This window comes from Fusarium flagelliforme (genome assembly GCF_020744385.1).
Source record: "Fusarium flagelliforme strain FIESC 12 MPI-CAGE-AA-0113 chromosome Unknown B0J16scaffold_8, whole genome shotgun sequence".
Lineage (NCBI taxonomy): Eukaryota > Fungi > Ascomycota > Sordariomycetes > Hypocreales > Nectriaceae > Fusarium > Fusarium flagelliforme.
The window spans coordinates 1,095,502-1,108,796 of NW_025763510.1; the positions used below are offsets into that span (position 1 = coordinate 1,095,502).

A 13,295-nucleotide genomic window follows, 5' to 3' on the forward strand; every position below is an offset into this window, starting at 1 on the left:
GGGGTTTCGTTAGTATTACAAATAACATTGCACTTAATATCGTATACTGGTATTGCGACGGTTTTGTAGAGAATGTGACAACAATAGTGGATGATACCTTTGATGGCACCATCATTCTTATGGATTGCTCTCATTGATATCGAATTCTGTACAGAATTCCATTTCAGGCCAGACCCAACTCATACAATCAGTCGCTGTAGACGTCACATGCAAAGTAGTGGGAAGTAATTGTCTCGGAGCGAGCCCAGCCAGAAGACGATTAATTGACATCACAATTCATCGCAGCGTGAACTGCATCGTTAACTTGAAAGATTTCATTTGCCTGCCAGATCCTTTACAATCTGCCAAAAGCAAGGCCATGCAAATGTAAATGGGTAAACCATTCCCAAACCAGGGAAATTGTGACTCCGGTCCCCTTTTCGCACTGCCCGTTGTATCCTCCACTGCGACATCGCTCCGACTCGACGCTTTTGTGCCCCATTCCGACAAACATCTTGAACCGTTTAACGGTAAGACTTCTGGAAACGAGAGCGAGCACCCTTACCACCGAACTTCTTGGGCTCGCAACGGCGGTTGTCGGCAACGAGGAGGGTTCGGTCGAACTGGACGAGAGCCTGCTTCAGGAGGTTCTTGGAGTGCTCATCGACGAACTTCTGGTAGTAGGCGATCAGAGCCTTGGCGATAGCCTGTCGGATGGCGTAAACCTGGGAAACCTGAAAAATGTCAGCATTGGCACCTTTCACGGGTAATAAAAAAACTAACATGTCCGCCCCCCGCAACGCGTACGCGCACATCAATGTTAGAAAACTTGTCAAGGCCAACAACGAGGAGAGGCTCGTAGACCTATGTTGTGTTAGCATGATATTGTCAAGGTCGAGACATGGAACTTCGCAAATCTCTCTAGAAAAGCACAAAGACATACCTTGAAGCGGAGGATCTCAGGCTGGACAAGCTGGAGAGGTCGTCCATTGACCTTGATGAGACCACGGCCGGCCTGTGAGTTCATATCATGTTAGACTCATATATTCACTCTCGTATGTCGTCTCGACGCGGGATTTTGCGAACCTTGCAGTGGGCAACGGCGGTGGCCGTCTTCTTCTTACCAAAGCATTGGACACTTTGAGGAGCACTCATGGTTGCGGTTGTCGTGTCGTGTCGTGATGCCGTAGGGGATTGAGCGGTCGGCCGTGTTGAGGGTGTTGATGTGAGTTGAGATTTTGCAAAGTTCTGGACTGGCTAGGGCAGGTGCTAGGTGGGGGCAGCTGCTGATTTTTGATAGGCTTTGACGTCTGTGGGAAAAGTGGAACCCAAATAGGTTTTAGGGCACAGTCCCACACCACAAGGCAAGTGCGGCCCAGTTTGGTATCTTCGTTCCAACTGCACGGGAAAAAATCGTCAAAACTTCATACTAACCCGACGAACCGCAGCCCACCGTCAAGGTCAGCAGAACCTCGCTCATTATTATCGACAATCGATCGCGAATACTGACATTGTTGATTCAAGATGGTTTCCGCCAAGAAGCACGTTCCTATCGTCAAGAAGCGTATGTCCACCGAATCCGAGATCGAGAAGCACTTTGTGCTGTGGAAGATGGAATCACGATATTGATATGTTGCATACAGGCACGAAGCACTTCTCTCGGCATCAGGCCGACCGCTTCATGCGCCTTGACAAGGGCACATGGCGCAAGCCCAAGGGTATCGACAGTCGCGTTCGCCGTCGATTCCGTGGTACCATTGCTATGCCCTCTGTACGTTGAAACTCTGCAAGGCCCGTACAGAATTGTCAACATTCTCACGGGTGGGACGTCCTGGAACTTTGTGCTGATACGTTATTACCCCAGATCGGCTATGGCTCCAACAAGAAGACCCGCTACATGATGCCCTCCGGCCACAAGGCTTTCCTCGTCAGCAACAGTATGACCGTTCTCCCCTGAATGACCGTTCGTTCTCTAACATTTAGCCAGTTGGCGACGTCGAGCTCCTCCTCATGCACAATAGAACGCACGCTGCTGAGTACGCCCTCTCTACTCATCTAGACGACGAATTTCTGCTAACGAAACACTTCAGGATCGCCCACAACGTCTCTTCCCGCAAGCGAGTTGACATCATTGCCCGTGCCAAGCAACTGGGAGTCAAGGTCACCAACCCCAAGGCTAAGGTTACCACCGAGGTTTAAAAAGGACATGGATCGGTTATTGGGCTGCTTTACGGTTATGCATCGGAAAGGGATTTGCGTTATTGCGGTTCTAGCATATAAGTTTGCATGCTAGAGAATAAAACGCGCCGTTGAACGACAAAGAAACTGGCATCAACCGCTTAAACAGCAAATCTCTGGGAGTCAAGAAGGGCATGACAAGTGCGTTTCTACTCCAAACCGATGAGGGCGCTAGGGGGTTTAAGTGAAAGTCTTGCATTATAGGCGAGGCCATGAAAAATAAACAAAACCCCTTTGAGGGCCCCATCTAAACATCCGCAATGCTATTTGAAGTCCAAACTGGTGTTCAAATCGCTCGTAGATATAAATCCTTGTTCTGACACGTCCGTATATCTCCAGTGGCCGTCTGCAAACTACGTGAGTTATGCTTGGTGGCAAACAGAGGCCTGGCAGTTGTACTTTGGCTGCAGAGGTTTACCCACAAAAGCCAAGGTCTTCTTACATGTGGTCAGTCAAAGGGCCTCAGGATATCAGAAGAATGGACCCCTGAAGGCATAAGAGACGAAATAATCGAGTCACTTTATGCTAACTTAGACTAGCACTGGAGTCACTTTATTATGGTAGCCTAAGTCTTGGACGACAATTCTCCTGTTACCTACCTGAAGTGATCAGTATTCATCGGATAGAATGGCATTGGCATTAATGAGTATTGAATACTGCAAAAGGCTGTTGATTAGTCGTAGTATCACTCGAAAGTCAAAGAGTATTTTGGCCTGTGGTAACCAAAGGTGAGTCAGTTGGCATTCAGAGCCATATCAAAATTTTATGGCTCTAAAAGTTTCATTGTTTCAGTATCAACTTGTACGGTAGCAACTCAACACCCTTCTTGACTGGAGTCAGGCAAGCTTAACCGGTGTCTCTTCTCATCATGTTGCAAAAATTACCTACAGGTAGAGGAGGTGATCCAATCAATACGTCTATTAGGTCGGTACCCAGGCAGGTGGGTGACTGAAGAATTATCCTATGGTTTGGAGAACCAAAATAAAGTGGCCTAAGTGCTCATCTAAGACGACGTAAGACAACTAAAATATTTCGTCTCTTATGCTCTGGACGGCCAATTCTTCTGACACCCTGACGGGAGGTACATTGCTTGTGCGGGTTTGGAGGTTGGTAGGCAACTGCCACTGCCACCTGCAACCTGCATTGCACCTGCGTGCACTCTTGCAGCTGGTCATCATAGAATACCAAATTTCTTGCAAGTTAAATGCTTTCGATTTCTTTCATCTACATACCTGGCTATTTTTTCATGCTTCATTGCCCGAAAACGATCTTCCTTCATCATGAAGTAACTCAATACATATCATCGCTTACTGTCAGTTTCGATCGTGGCTCATGCTCGACCATCACCCAAAAACCATTCTGTCTACCCACTGAATAGTTCGCTCGTATCAAGTCGTTGGGATATATTCTATCACTGACTCGAACTCTCAGCTCGCAATGCCGTTTCCGCTACGACTTTCCCGGTCGCGGGCAACAGTCTTCAAGCCGCAATGTACGCACCTAACCATGACCCGGGTCTATGATACGGATGCGACATGTTTCTCATGTCAGGAACCTGGCCAGTTTGGATGGTTATATCAGTGTACCCAGGATCTTGACCAGATAATCGAGGAGAAGCTGGTGAGATACTTACTACCTTACAGCATCACTTGACGCCGGTACCATGGCTGACTCGATAACAGCCATGCATCGATTTCTTGGACTATGACTCTCGAAAGAGTATGGGTGTAAGAAAAGGAAGCGCAGAAGCTCGGCGGGACAAACTGAGTTTTCTCAGCGAACTCACTCCTGAGCAGATGGCCTGTTACCGACCAGATCAGATTGCGACCATCTTGAGACAACGTGAACAGGTAAGCTAGTTCTCCTAAACTTGACATAAGCTTATCCTGCATTTTAGTTGAAAAATGTCATCGCGCGGGAAGAGCTTAAGAGAAGCGCCCTGATTGGCAACCCATCTCCTGGTTTTGGAGCCCATATGGACGACGACGCATATACTGAACAGTGGAAACGTGATGATAAGAAGAATTGTCAGTACAGAGTTTGCCCAAGATGTCGTCCTGTATGCGTCGACCGGGCGTTTTTGAGCCTTGATGCAGTCGCCAATGGAGAAATTCCCCCAACAGCCGCAGCTGGTTCCGGATTCGAAGCACTGGGAGGGAGACCAGTCATCAAGAAAGATGTCATCGAGTGTATCAATGAGCATCGTCCAAAAGCCAACAATCGCCAAATGATGGAAATGCTCGAAGAACAAATTGCGCGTATGCTTGGCCGCCATCACAAGAATCAGGATCTTCGAAATGTGCTTAAAAGGACAGTCTTTGCACCGCAACGACAAGTCCGAAAGTTGCCCATTGTGAAGCAAATTCCGACCACTGGGCAAAGTCTACATGAGAAGGAACAAGCCTTAGTCGACGTTGCTCAACAAAATGATCAAGAAGTCGTAGCTTCGAACCCTCCCGACTTTTTAGAAAGCCCCTGGCCATGGTTGGCTGCATTTGAGGACGGGAATATGGCCAGAGCTCCTGAAGATCAAATTCAGGAACAATCATCACGACAGGGTCTACGGGCAACGCGTATCCCTCGGTAAGTCATGTGCATTGTACTCGATAGACACTTCTTGCTGACTGTGACACAGTCCTACTACCCCTGGTTCACGATCTACCAGACGTCGATTGGCCGATCAGCTTTTGTTCAGCGCTTCCTACTTTCCACCCCCCGAAGGATATCCCTGGCGACTTCTCTCGAGTCGAGGGAACACCGAGGCGGGAGCCCACTCTCCTCGTAGCCGCTCACAGACCACCGACTCACAGGGGAGCGGTAACGAAAACTCCTTGGTACAATGTTCATATATACCGCTGGCGGTAGACAATGGAGTGGCCATGACGGAGGAGAGCATTGAGACCGGAGTCCCTGATGTAGTGACTCAAGTATAACTTTGTATGAGAAGTAACACGTTTGGACCTTGTTAGAGTGGTTCTGCTTGGGAAGCCACTCCAATTGTGGGATGGAACTTGACAGTGTGGAGGTTGTCAAACTGGGAGATCCCATTCGTCGGTTTAGACATTGTCTAGAGTCTTGGAGGCGCATCCATATTTATCTGTTAGGAATAGCACTTGAGTAAAAGAAGCCTTTACTGTTCGTTAGTAACACTGCAGAGGAAATGACCTTTAAGTTAAGCTACAGAAATAAGATAGCCTAAGTGGTAGCCGAAGCTAGCATAAAGCGACTGAATTATTTCGTCTCTTATCCTCTTGGCGGCCTGATGGCTGCCGTACTAATTATCCTTAGAGTTCTCCAAAATTTTCTTCATCATTTGATTGCCCACCACCTTCGCCTCCTCAAATCGTGGCTCGAAGAATTCCTGAGTACTCACAAATCGCTTCTCCCACGTCTCAAAGTGTCCCAGGTTTACGCATTCAGCCCAAGCGCGCGCTGCAAAAGTAAACTCGAGATCGTCACTGCGGTACGTCTTATCATCGATTGCAGTCTCAATTGCGGCTTCCAACACGTCCTCGTTTCGGAACAGATACTCGGTTACACCAAGACGCAGGCGAAACAGAGGGGTACTGCAGAGCATGTGATCGTAGGGTGCGATGTTCAATGCAGCCCAGCAGTCGACCATGGCAAGGATGGAGAGATGATTATTGGGCCGAGGCTCATCTGTTGGTGTCCCAAGAGAGAAGGACGACAAAATGGACGGCTCAAGTAGAGGTCGTGTATCCCATGATGTTGACGGGCCAAACACCTTATCGCGCGCACGGTAAACTCGCTCCCTGAAGCCCTCACGGTTGCCCTCAAGCATGAGCTTGTACAGATCTGTGACACTTCGTGCATACTGGGAAATCTGCTCCCTAGCTTCAGGGTTCAGGATGGCAAGGCCTGCGTACACATGCCATTTCTGGCTGTAGATGCGTAACATGAGATTGACCTTGACATTCTCGATACCGCCGACGTAGCGACTCAGCTCCCAAGGAAACTGCTTGTTGGCGTGCCACGCCTTGCCCATAGATAGAAAAGCAGCATGTGTGACAGCCTGTGTGTCCGCGGTGATACGGTCGTGCTCCCGGGCTGTGAGATGAACGAACTTGGACCGGAGACAGCTGAGAACTGCCTCGACCTTTCGGAGAGCCGAGTCTGGAGCGCGGTGCTGAATGAGGACGAGAGGTTGATTGTACGGGTCGACGTTGGGTCCATGTAGCGAGTGGCAAGAGATAATATCGACATCGGACGGGAGGTGGGCCTCGAAAGCGGCGATCTCAGGAGATTTGCATGAGGTTTGGCCTCCGACAATGGCACCCAGTTTGGTAGCTGAAACACTCCAATATTAGTTTCAATGTTTAGTTGTCTATGGCCCTTTGGGGCTACAATTCACAGTACACGAGAAAAGAGGGCGCATACATGGTCCATACTGAGCAATCACACGGTCAATGACGGCGGCTTCCACGCTGTAGATGATGTAGTCGCTTGCGCGGGATACGAAGTGTCCATTTCGGCAAATTTCTATATTTTTCTATTCGAAAGCTTCAGCGACTGGCGCGAGGCAGAGAAAGACAGGAATCAGTAAGCCATACATTTCCAGCATATTCTTTCTGAAGGCTCTCCTGGTTCTCTTCTCGATCGCAGGCCAAAATTCTAAAGTAGTCCGCCGTTAGCCACTCGGCATGCGGGTTGGGTTGCAGTCACGAGTAGGATTGTATAGGATCTGTTCTTGTTTATGTTAGCTGTTGTGCCAAAACGTGCGGTGCTAACAAAATTGAGGTATGGGTGAAAATTCAGACAGTTGTATATTAAGGTAGCAAGCGTTAACATCATTGAGAGCACAGGTCCGATTCCGATGGCCATAACGGACACCGGGCGTCCCTGAACAATGCTCGAGCCAAATGCGCTCTAGTCATCATGAAAGAGGGGGAGGGAAATGAGAGGAGAGGAGAGTTGTGCTTACCATTTGAGAAGAGATAGCTGGGGCTGGAAGCACGAATCGTGATGGATCCAAGACTTACCTCCAGCCAGCGGCAGACAGCCTTTCGGCGTACATCTTGCCCATGTCGCCCATTCCAATCAATCCGACGACGAATTGCTCCATCCCCTCGGGGACGACTTGCGTGTGTGAAGCCATATTATCTGCTGCGCGATGATAGCAATAGCAGAAAACAAGAATCACATCCTCTCAAGCGAGCGTCTTTTGTTTGTAGCTTTGTGCTGAAAGCTCAAAAGAGTGTGTTTGAGAGTGAAGGAAAAGAAGAGAAGAAAAAAAAGTTCGCGACCTTCTTTATGGTGGAGATTTGGGGAGCCTTACGTAAGCCATCGAGACCGCGATATAGCGATGGGTGGGTCTATGAAGCTATCCACTGCAAGCAGAAGCACACAGAACCTCAAGACGAGAGAAGCTTTGCCTACGAGAACTTCTTGTTCACAATTTCGCTTCTCGAAAATATGGAGGTCGTATTCGCTTTAGGCTCAAACGGCTCTGGTCAACTCGGCATTGGCCATAAAGAGGATGTTTCCGTGCCAAAGCAGGTCCTTTTCCATCCCGATCAGCCAGCCTCCCCAATTGTGCAAGTCACAGCTGGTGGAAACCATACGCTACTACTTACGAAAGCTGGCCAGCTCTACTGGAGTGGTGACCCTACGCCTGGAGCTTGCGGTTTGGCATCTGGCCCTGATGTTGCTGTTTTTCGAGAAATTCAGCTTACCAAGAATGGAGAGCCTCCAGTTGGCGAGATTGCCCTGATCACAGCGACATGGGAAGCTTCTATCATTGTGGCCAAGGATGCAAATGGCAAGAACACACAGGTCTTTAGTTTTGGTGCAGGCTTGAAAGGCGAGCTAGGTCTGGGCGAACTCATCGTTAGGACACCTTCAGCAACACGAACCCGAGATTTTCCTCCTACAGGCACGGAAGTTGTCGACTTGGCCGCTTGCATGGGACATGTCGTTGCAGTTCTTGATAATGGAGAAGTCTACGGCTGGGGCAATGCGAGAAAATCCCAAGCTGGTGAACCAGGTCAAGTTCTTCACGCTCCCAGAAAGATTGAGGGTCTCGATTTCAAGGTTGCACGGGCTGTCTGTGGTAGAGAATTCACCTGTCTATTTGGCGACCCACAAAGTGGAAACCTCAAGGTTCTGGGTTCAGACAAATGGAAAATTCAATCAGATGCACCCAAGACATGTTCTGAATGGAAAGATGTTGGGGCTAGTTGGGGAAATATCTTCATCTTAGCAAAGGATGGCTCTCTTCAGGCCTGGGGTCGAGACGATCACGGACAACTTCCTCCTCCGAATCTACCGGAGTTGGCCAAGATTGCAGTTGGCAGTGAGCATGTCGTTGCTCTTTCAACTACAGGCGATGTACTATCATGGGGTTGGGGTGAGCATGGCAATTGTGGACCTCAAGTTGAGAACAACGACGTTAAGGGACGATGGAATATCATTGCTTCGTCCAAATTTATTCCTCCTGGCTCTAAGATAGGACACGTCGGGGCAGGGTGTGCCACCAGTTGGGTATTCATCACAGCAGATTGAACCTGTTCGCCTTAAATAGCACTCCTCACCTTCCAATTTTTTTATGTCGCATAATTAGTCTGGGAAAAGAGCGAGGTTCTCGACATCCGCCAGTTTCTGAGTCGGCTCGAGGTATGTTGATTCTGCATCCGTAGGCTGTGGATGCGGTTGTTCAGCTTCAGCTTCGAGGTCGGCAGGTGCAGGGTTCTCAGCAAAGCGGCTCATATCCATTGCAGAAGCATTCTGTCCAAGTTAGTATGTGGCGAAATCGGAGAAAGTAGTGCAACTTACAGGGTTGATACTATGATCCCATCCTAGCTTGGCGTTATCATCCATGAGCTCCTCATCATCGTAGTTGATGGGCTCCCAGCCTTCGTCTTCCACGAACAAGCTCTCAGATTGGTTGGTAGCGGGTGGTGCTGGTTTTTGAGACGGGCGGAGGTCGAATATCCCCACACGTGAGGCACTGGCTCTAGCAGCGCTCATCTGTGGTGTCGAGTTAGGTGGAAGTAAGGATGGAGGAGGGGCTGGTGGCGGAGGTTGCTGTGATTCAGACGGCGGCATGCTAGGCCTCCGTGTAGTAGCTTCCAAGCGTGGCCCGGTACTCTGCGGTGCATTCTTGCGACCTTTCTTGGTCTTCTGAGCAGGGTTGGTTCCACGCTCACCAACAGTCATGACGAGAAACTCGCATGATATGGCATCGCCGGTATAGGAGAGTTGGATAGGCTGCGTAGGAACCGAGTAGCGAGCCGAGACGTCGTTGCCTGTGATTCCGGCATGCTGAATTATGGCGCGGAAGTCCTTGACAGAAATCACAATGTGAAGCTTGTCTTCAACATCAATGTCATCGAACTCCTCGGCCTCGACGGCGATTGATGTCTGTAGTGGTTTCTTGAGGACCGCTAACAGTGTCAGTATAACAACCTTCGTCTGTCCGGGCGATACGCACCATCCTCGCTCACTGTCTTTTCGCTGAAACACGTAAAGTTGACGTGGTCGCCATCAGTGTTGATGTCAAGGAATTCGATACCCGGGCCAAAGTGGTCCATCAGCTGCCGTAATGTTCGTGAAGAGATTTTCCAATGGTGAGGAGCATCCTGTTTGTTGAACTTGGCATGAACAGGAACGGCAACTTCAAAGGGGAGGCGATGTGTTGATGTTAACCCGTTACGGAAAATGAGACGTGCGATGAACCGACTTTCGATTCCTTCTCCGTCCTCGATGGCGACGTCGCATCTGTCGATGAGCGTCTGTTTTTCAACATCTCTCTGTGTATCGGACGCTGTGCGGCTGCGAAATAAAGAGACCAAAGCCTAAACTCATTAATAATGCATGATCGACAGAGGGTGAAGAGACTCACGCGGATGTAGAGAGTACAGTGGAAACGGTCATGGAACTGACGACTTCCCTGATAGTGGTATCGTGAAAAGAACTTGGTCGTAGCAAACTTGACACTCGCATAAGCGGATTTGGAAGTATTCAGAGTGGTCAAGACGAACTATCAAGAGTTTGTAAGTTGCTGGCTCAAATGAGGCTCTCCAAAATGATTGGTTGGTCTTACTGAATCCTTGCGAGCCTCGAGCGAGACGTCGTCACTGAACTTGTTCAAGCAAATGAGGGCATCACGAAATGCAGCAACGCCCTCCTCACTCAATGTGAAGCTGAGAAGCGCCATTACGCTTTATTGAATGGAGTTTTTCATAAAGGTTTTATCATGATAGATCGGCCTCGGTTGTAAGAATTCAAGTCATTTTAACTTGGACTTGTCATGCCAATCCAATGATGCCTCCGTGAACGCGTGCCTGCCTATTATAACGGGATGTGGGTCCATTCCAGCCCCACCAAGTCTACCCTGCACCAGACCATTAAAACATCAAAACGCCAAAACATCATCACGTCATTACAGTTCCAAGCCAATATGAAAAGCAAATCAAGTTGAATTAATAGGAGGAACTAATTGCTAGTCTTTTGTCCCTTATCGATTACCGAACTCCACAAAACCCATTCCTGTCATATCGTCGTATCAAGCCATTGAGACTAATATCTTTCATCTTGGGGAGGTATGAAAGGTTGTGTTGTGAATGCCAAGCCGCTCCAGCTGTTTAGCGACGGAAGCAGCTAAACTTTCCGAGGGAGAATCGCCAGGGACCTCGTCGGACGCCATTCTTGTCGACATGAACACTGGTGCCGAAGTGACGACCACCAACTCCCTTTGACCAGAAAAGACCCATGATGTCGGTTTGTTGGTTTGATTTGTTTCTTAGGATGGAAGATAGGTAACCTTAGGTGTGAGTGATCTAAGTAAATACTGTTAGCTCACGTAATGTTTCAATATGGATGCTTGGCAAGAAGGAATCTCTACCTTTGTAGGGCTGATGATTGATGAGGTGTAGTTGAAAGAAGCTTGTTTGTGATGAAAATAAAGTGTCGGAGGGTTGGCGATCATCTTTATACCAGATCTTGGGCGTCAATCGTAAACTTGGCAGGGACCATGGAGAGAGGCCTCTGCCATTCAGTCATCGCAGTGACATGCAGACTGCTGTGGCGTCACTGCTATGACGTACACTGATGGCTGTGCGATCGACGCCACATCTCTTTTACAGTACATATGATTGGAGGACAAAGGATACCAGCCTTGATCCTCAACATGGATGGCTGGAAATCAAGTCTTGAACTGTTAATCTTGTCTCATTTTGTTCAAGTGAAACGTTCTGCAGCGCGATGATCCTCTTCACAGCCTCCAAGATGTTGGGAGATCTACGCGTCAACAGTTGATGATGCTGCCACACCACGATACCAGAATGTGAATGATAGTATTGCATCGTGGTTTCTCAGATAAACATACTTTCCAGCGTCAGGGTGCCAGAAGAATTGGCCACCGAAATCATAAGAGAGGAAATAAGTTGGTTATCTTATGCCAGCTTGGAGTAGAACTTAGATTAGGTACTTTATTTTGGTAGCCTAAGTCTTGGAGGACATTTCTTCTTTTACCCACCTGGTGCTTTCCCAGAACATGACTTACCTTCAGAAGCAGGAACTAGGTTGCTTTGTCCTGTAGGAAAGTCACACCAGTACTGGCGCACAAAGCAAGGGACGCACTTACTCGACTTCCAAAAGATATGAGCAACCCCATTGGTTTTCATTGGAAGACCCTAGCTATGACTACCTAGGTAGTCAGAATCGACCTTTTGTCCTGTTCTTCGACCAACACGCAAGAAAAGTGTATCCTACGAATCTGTCCTGACATTGTCGTTCATAAAATTGGAAACACATTGTCGAACCCATGACACACGACCCCGAACAGAGGAACTTATACTAAAAACAACAACCACATCAAGAACAGCTAAACATAGTCCATAGCGGTGCCAGTATAAATTTTATGGTTACAGCACCATGCCACTAACTTTTCCTCCCTCAGAACTCACCATCAAGGTAAGCATACGACAAAGCAAACCGTCAAAATGGCACCTTCTGAGAACGATAACAACAAACCGCAGGGTCTTCGTAGATCAAGTCGATCAAACTTCGGCAAACTGAACCCTATCATCCACAAGGACTATGTTGTTGGAGATGCGGCTACTCGGCCTACCCCTTCGCCCAAGCGACGCCGTAATGCGAAGGGCACACCATCACCAGGTGTGGGTGACTACGAGCTGACTCTGGCTGCAGCGGCAGATGAAAACGAGCCGGCCTCCCATTCCTTCCCTGGAAGCCCTGGACGAAACAAAATTGTATTGGGTCACTTCCATCTGAATCATACTGATCCAGAAATCCCGCCCTTGTCTATCGAGTACAGTATTCGATCAAAAGATGACTCTCCAGTTCAGCAGAAACAGGCGATATATGCCTCAGTTCCTATTCATTCGCGGGATTTTCGCACTCCAGCACCGCCTGCCCTCCTCCAGCAGGCCCAGCAAACCCCTGCAACCCCACCGACAAGCTCTCCGACTCAGGTTCCTAACCAAGCCTCTGGTGCTGGTAAAGACATACCACCTTTTATGGACGCGGTTGACCAGCAGATTGACCGAGCGGATATCGATACAATGGAAGTGGATATGTATCTAAATCTGCCGAGCGATGAGGAGTTGGTTGACGAGGACACCTCTGAGGTGACCGATGACCTGAACATGGATGCCCATATGAGTGGCCTTGATGATGTCTTCGCTCACGTTATCCAGCAGCACGGAGAGAACTCAGGTGAGAAATTCCTTCAGGATCGCTTGGCTGCTCAACGACGATACTCCATGGACGATGGCGCGCTGGATGAATCGAACGCTGAAGTCGCGGAGCCCAGTATCAATCCAATGACTTTTGGGCAAGGTTAGTATACCCCTGAAAACATGCAGCTAATCTCCACAAGCAGGTCTTGTTCTGGATGATGGCAACAGTCAATGTTGGTTTTGCTACGAAGATGTGGATTAGATGGCGATAACAGTACCAGTGCCCTGAATTTTGGATGGAAATATTGTTCAGTGTAGTAGTAGTTAAGTACAGTAAGTAAAACAACAACAACAACAAGTGCTGAACCACCTTGACCGTTCTCATCGAGCCACATGGCATCAGAAGAATTACCCCCT

General features: G+C 48.6%; 7 protein-coding genes across 7 annotated transcripts; 4 read left to right on the plus strand and 3 right to left on the minus strand.

The window, feature by feature from the left end:
* Positions 1-46: 46 nt before the first annotated feature.
* B0J16DRAFT_350240 (ribosomal protein S5 domain 2-type protein) lies at positions 47-1,253 on the minus strand. The gene is made up of 4 exons (XM_046129021.1): positions 1,066-1,253; positions 923-994; positions 763-843; positions 47-713 (listed from the first exon to the last, which is right to left on the minus strand). Exons 1-4 carry the CDS (start codon positions 1,132-1,134, stop codon positions 504-506), a joined length of 432 nt encoding a protein of 143 aa, XP_045977820.1. The 5' UTR covers positions 1,135-1,253; the 3' UTR covers positions 47-503.
* Positions 1,254-1,385: 132 nt separating this feature from the next.
* On the plus strand, positions 1,386-2,544 carry B0J16DRAFT_350243 (ribosomal protein L32e). Its single transcript, XM_046129022.1, has 5 exons — positions 1,386-1,543; positions 1,623-1,750; positions 1,844-1,916; positions 1,967-2,015; positions 2,070-2,544. The coding sequence occupies exons 1-5, from the start codon at positions 1,504-1,506 to the stop codon at positions 2,176-2,178; spliced, it is 399 nt and encodes a 132-aa protein (XP_045977821.1). The 5' UTR covers positions 1,386-1,503; the 3' UTR covers positions 2,179-2,544.
* A 781-nt stretch (positions 2,545-3,325) lies between these two features.
* Positions 3,326-5,397, plus strand: B0J16DRAFT_405853 (uncharacterized protein). The gene is made up of 4 exons (XM_046132926.1): positions 3,326-3,837; positions 3,900-4,067; positions 4,115-4,800; positions 4,853-5,397. Exons 1-4 carry the CDS (start codon positions 3,655-3,657, stop codon positions 5,148-5,150), a joined length of 1,335 nt encoding a protein of 444 aa, XP_045977822.1. The 5' UTR covers positions 3,326-3,654; the 3' UTR covers positions 5,151-5,397.
* On the minus strand, positions 5,380-7,434 carry B0J16DRAFT_293652 (uncharacterized protein). The gene is made up of 4 exons (XM_046124371.1): positions 7,218-7,434; positions 6,789-6,849; positions 6,616-6,727; positions 5,380-6,525 (listed from the first exon to the last, which is right to left on the minus strand). Exons 1-4 carry the CDS (start codon positions 7,331-7,333, stop codon positions 5,492-5,494), a joined length of 1,323 nt encoding a protein of 440 aa, XP_045977823.1. The 5' UTR covers positions 7,334-7,434; the 3' UTR covers positions 5,380-5,491.
* Positions 7,435-7,650: 216 nt separating this feature from the next.
* B0J16DRAFT_275926 (regulator of chromosome condensation 1/beta-lactamase-inhibitor protein II) lies at positions 7,651-8,739 on the plus strand (the record flags this gene model as incomplete). Its single annotated transcript, XM_046123721.1, has 1 exon — positions 7,651-8,739. One exon carries the CDS (start codon positions 7,651-7,653, stop codon positions 8,737-8,739), a length of 1,089 nt encoding a protein of 362 aa, XP_045977824.1.
* Positions 8,740-8,793: 54 nt separating this feature from the next.
* Positions 8,794-10,393, minus strand: B0J16DRAFT_389369 (Rad9-domain-containing protein; the record flags this gene model as incomplete). The annotated part of the gene is made up of 5 exons (XM_046131811.1): positions 8,794-8,961; positions 9,010-9,620; positions 9,668-10,031; positions 10,079-10,216; positions 10,280-10,393. 5 exons carry the CDS (start codon positions 10,391-10,393, stop codon positions 8,794-8,796), a joined length of 1,395 nt encoding a protein of 464 aa, XP_045977825.1.
* A 1,627-nt stretch (positions 10,394-12,020) lies between these two features.
* B0J16DRAFT_192110 (uncharacterized protein) lies at positions 12,021-13,243 on the plus strand. Its single transcript, XM_046122805.1, has one exon. It carries the CDS (start codon positions 12,180-12,182, stop codon positions 13,041-13,043), a length of 864 nt encoding a protein of 287 aa, XP_045977826.1. The 5' UTR covers positions 12,021-12,179; the 3' UTR covers positions 13,044-13,243.
* The last annotated feature ends 52 nt before the right edge of the window (positions 13,244-13,295 follow it).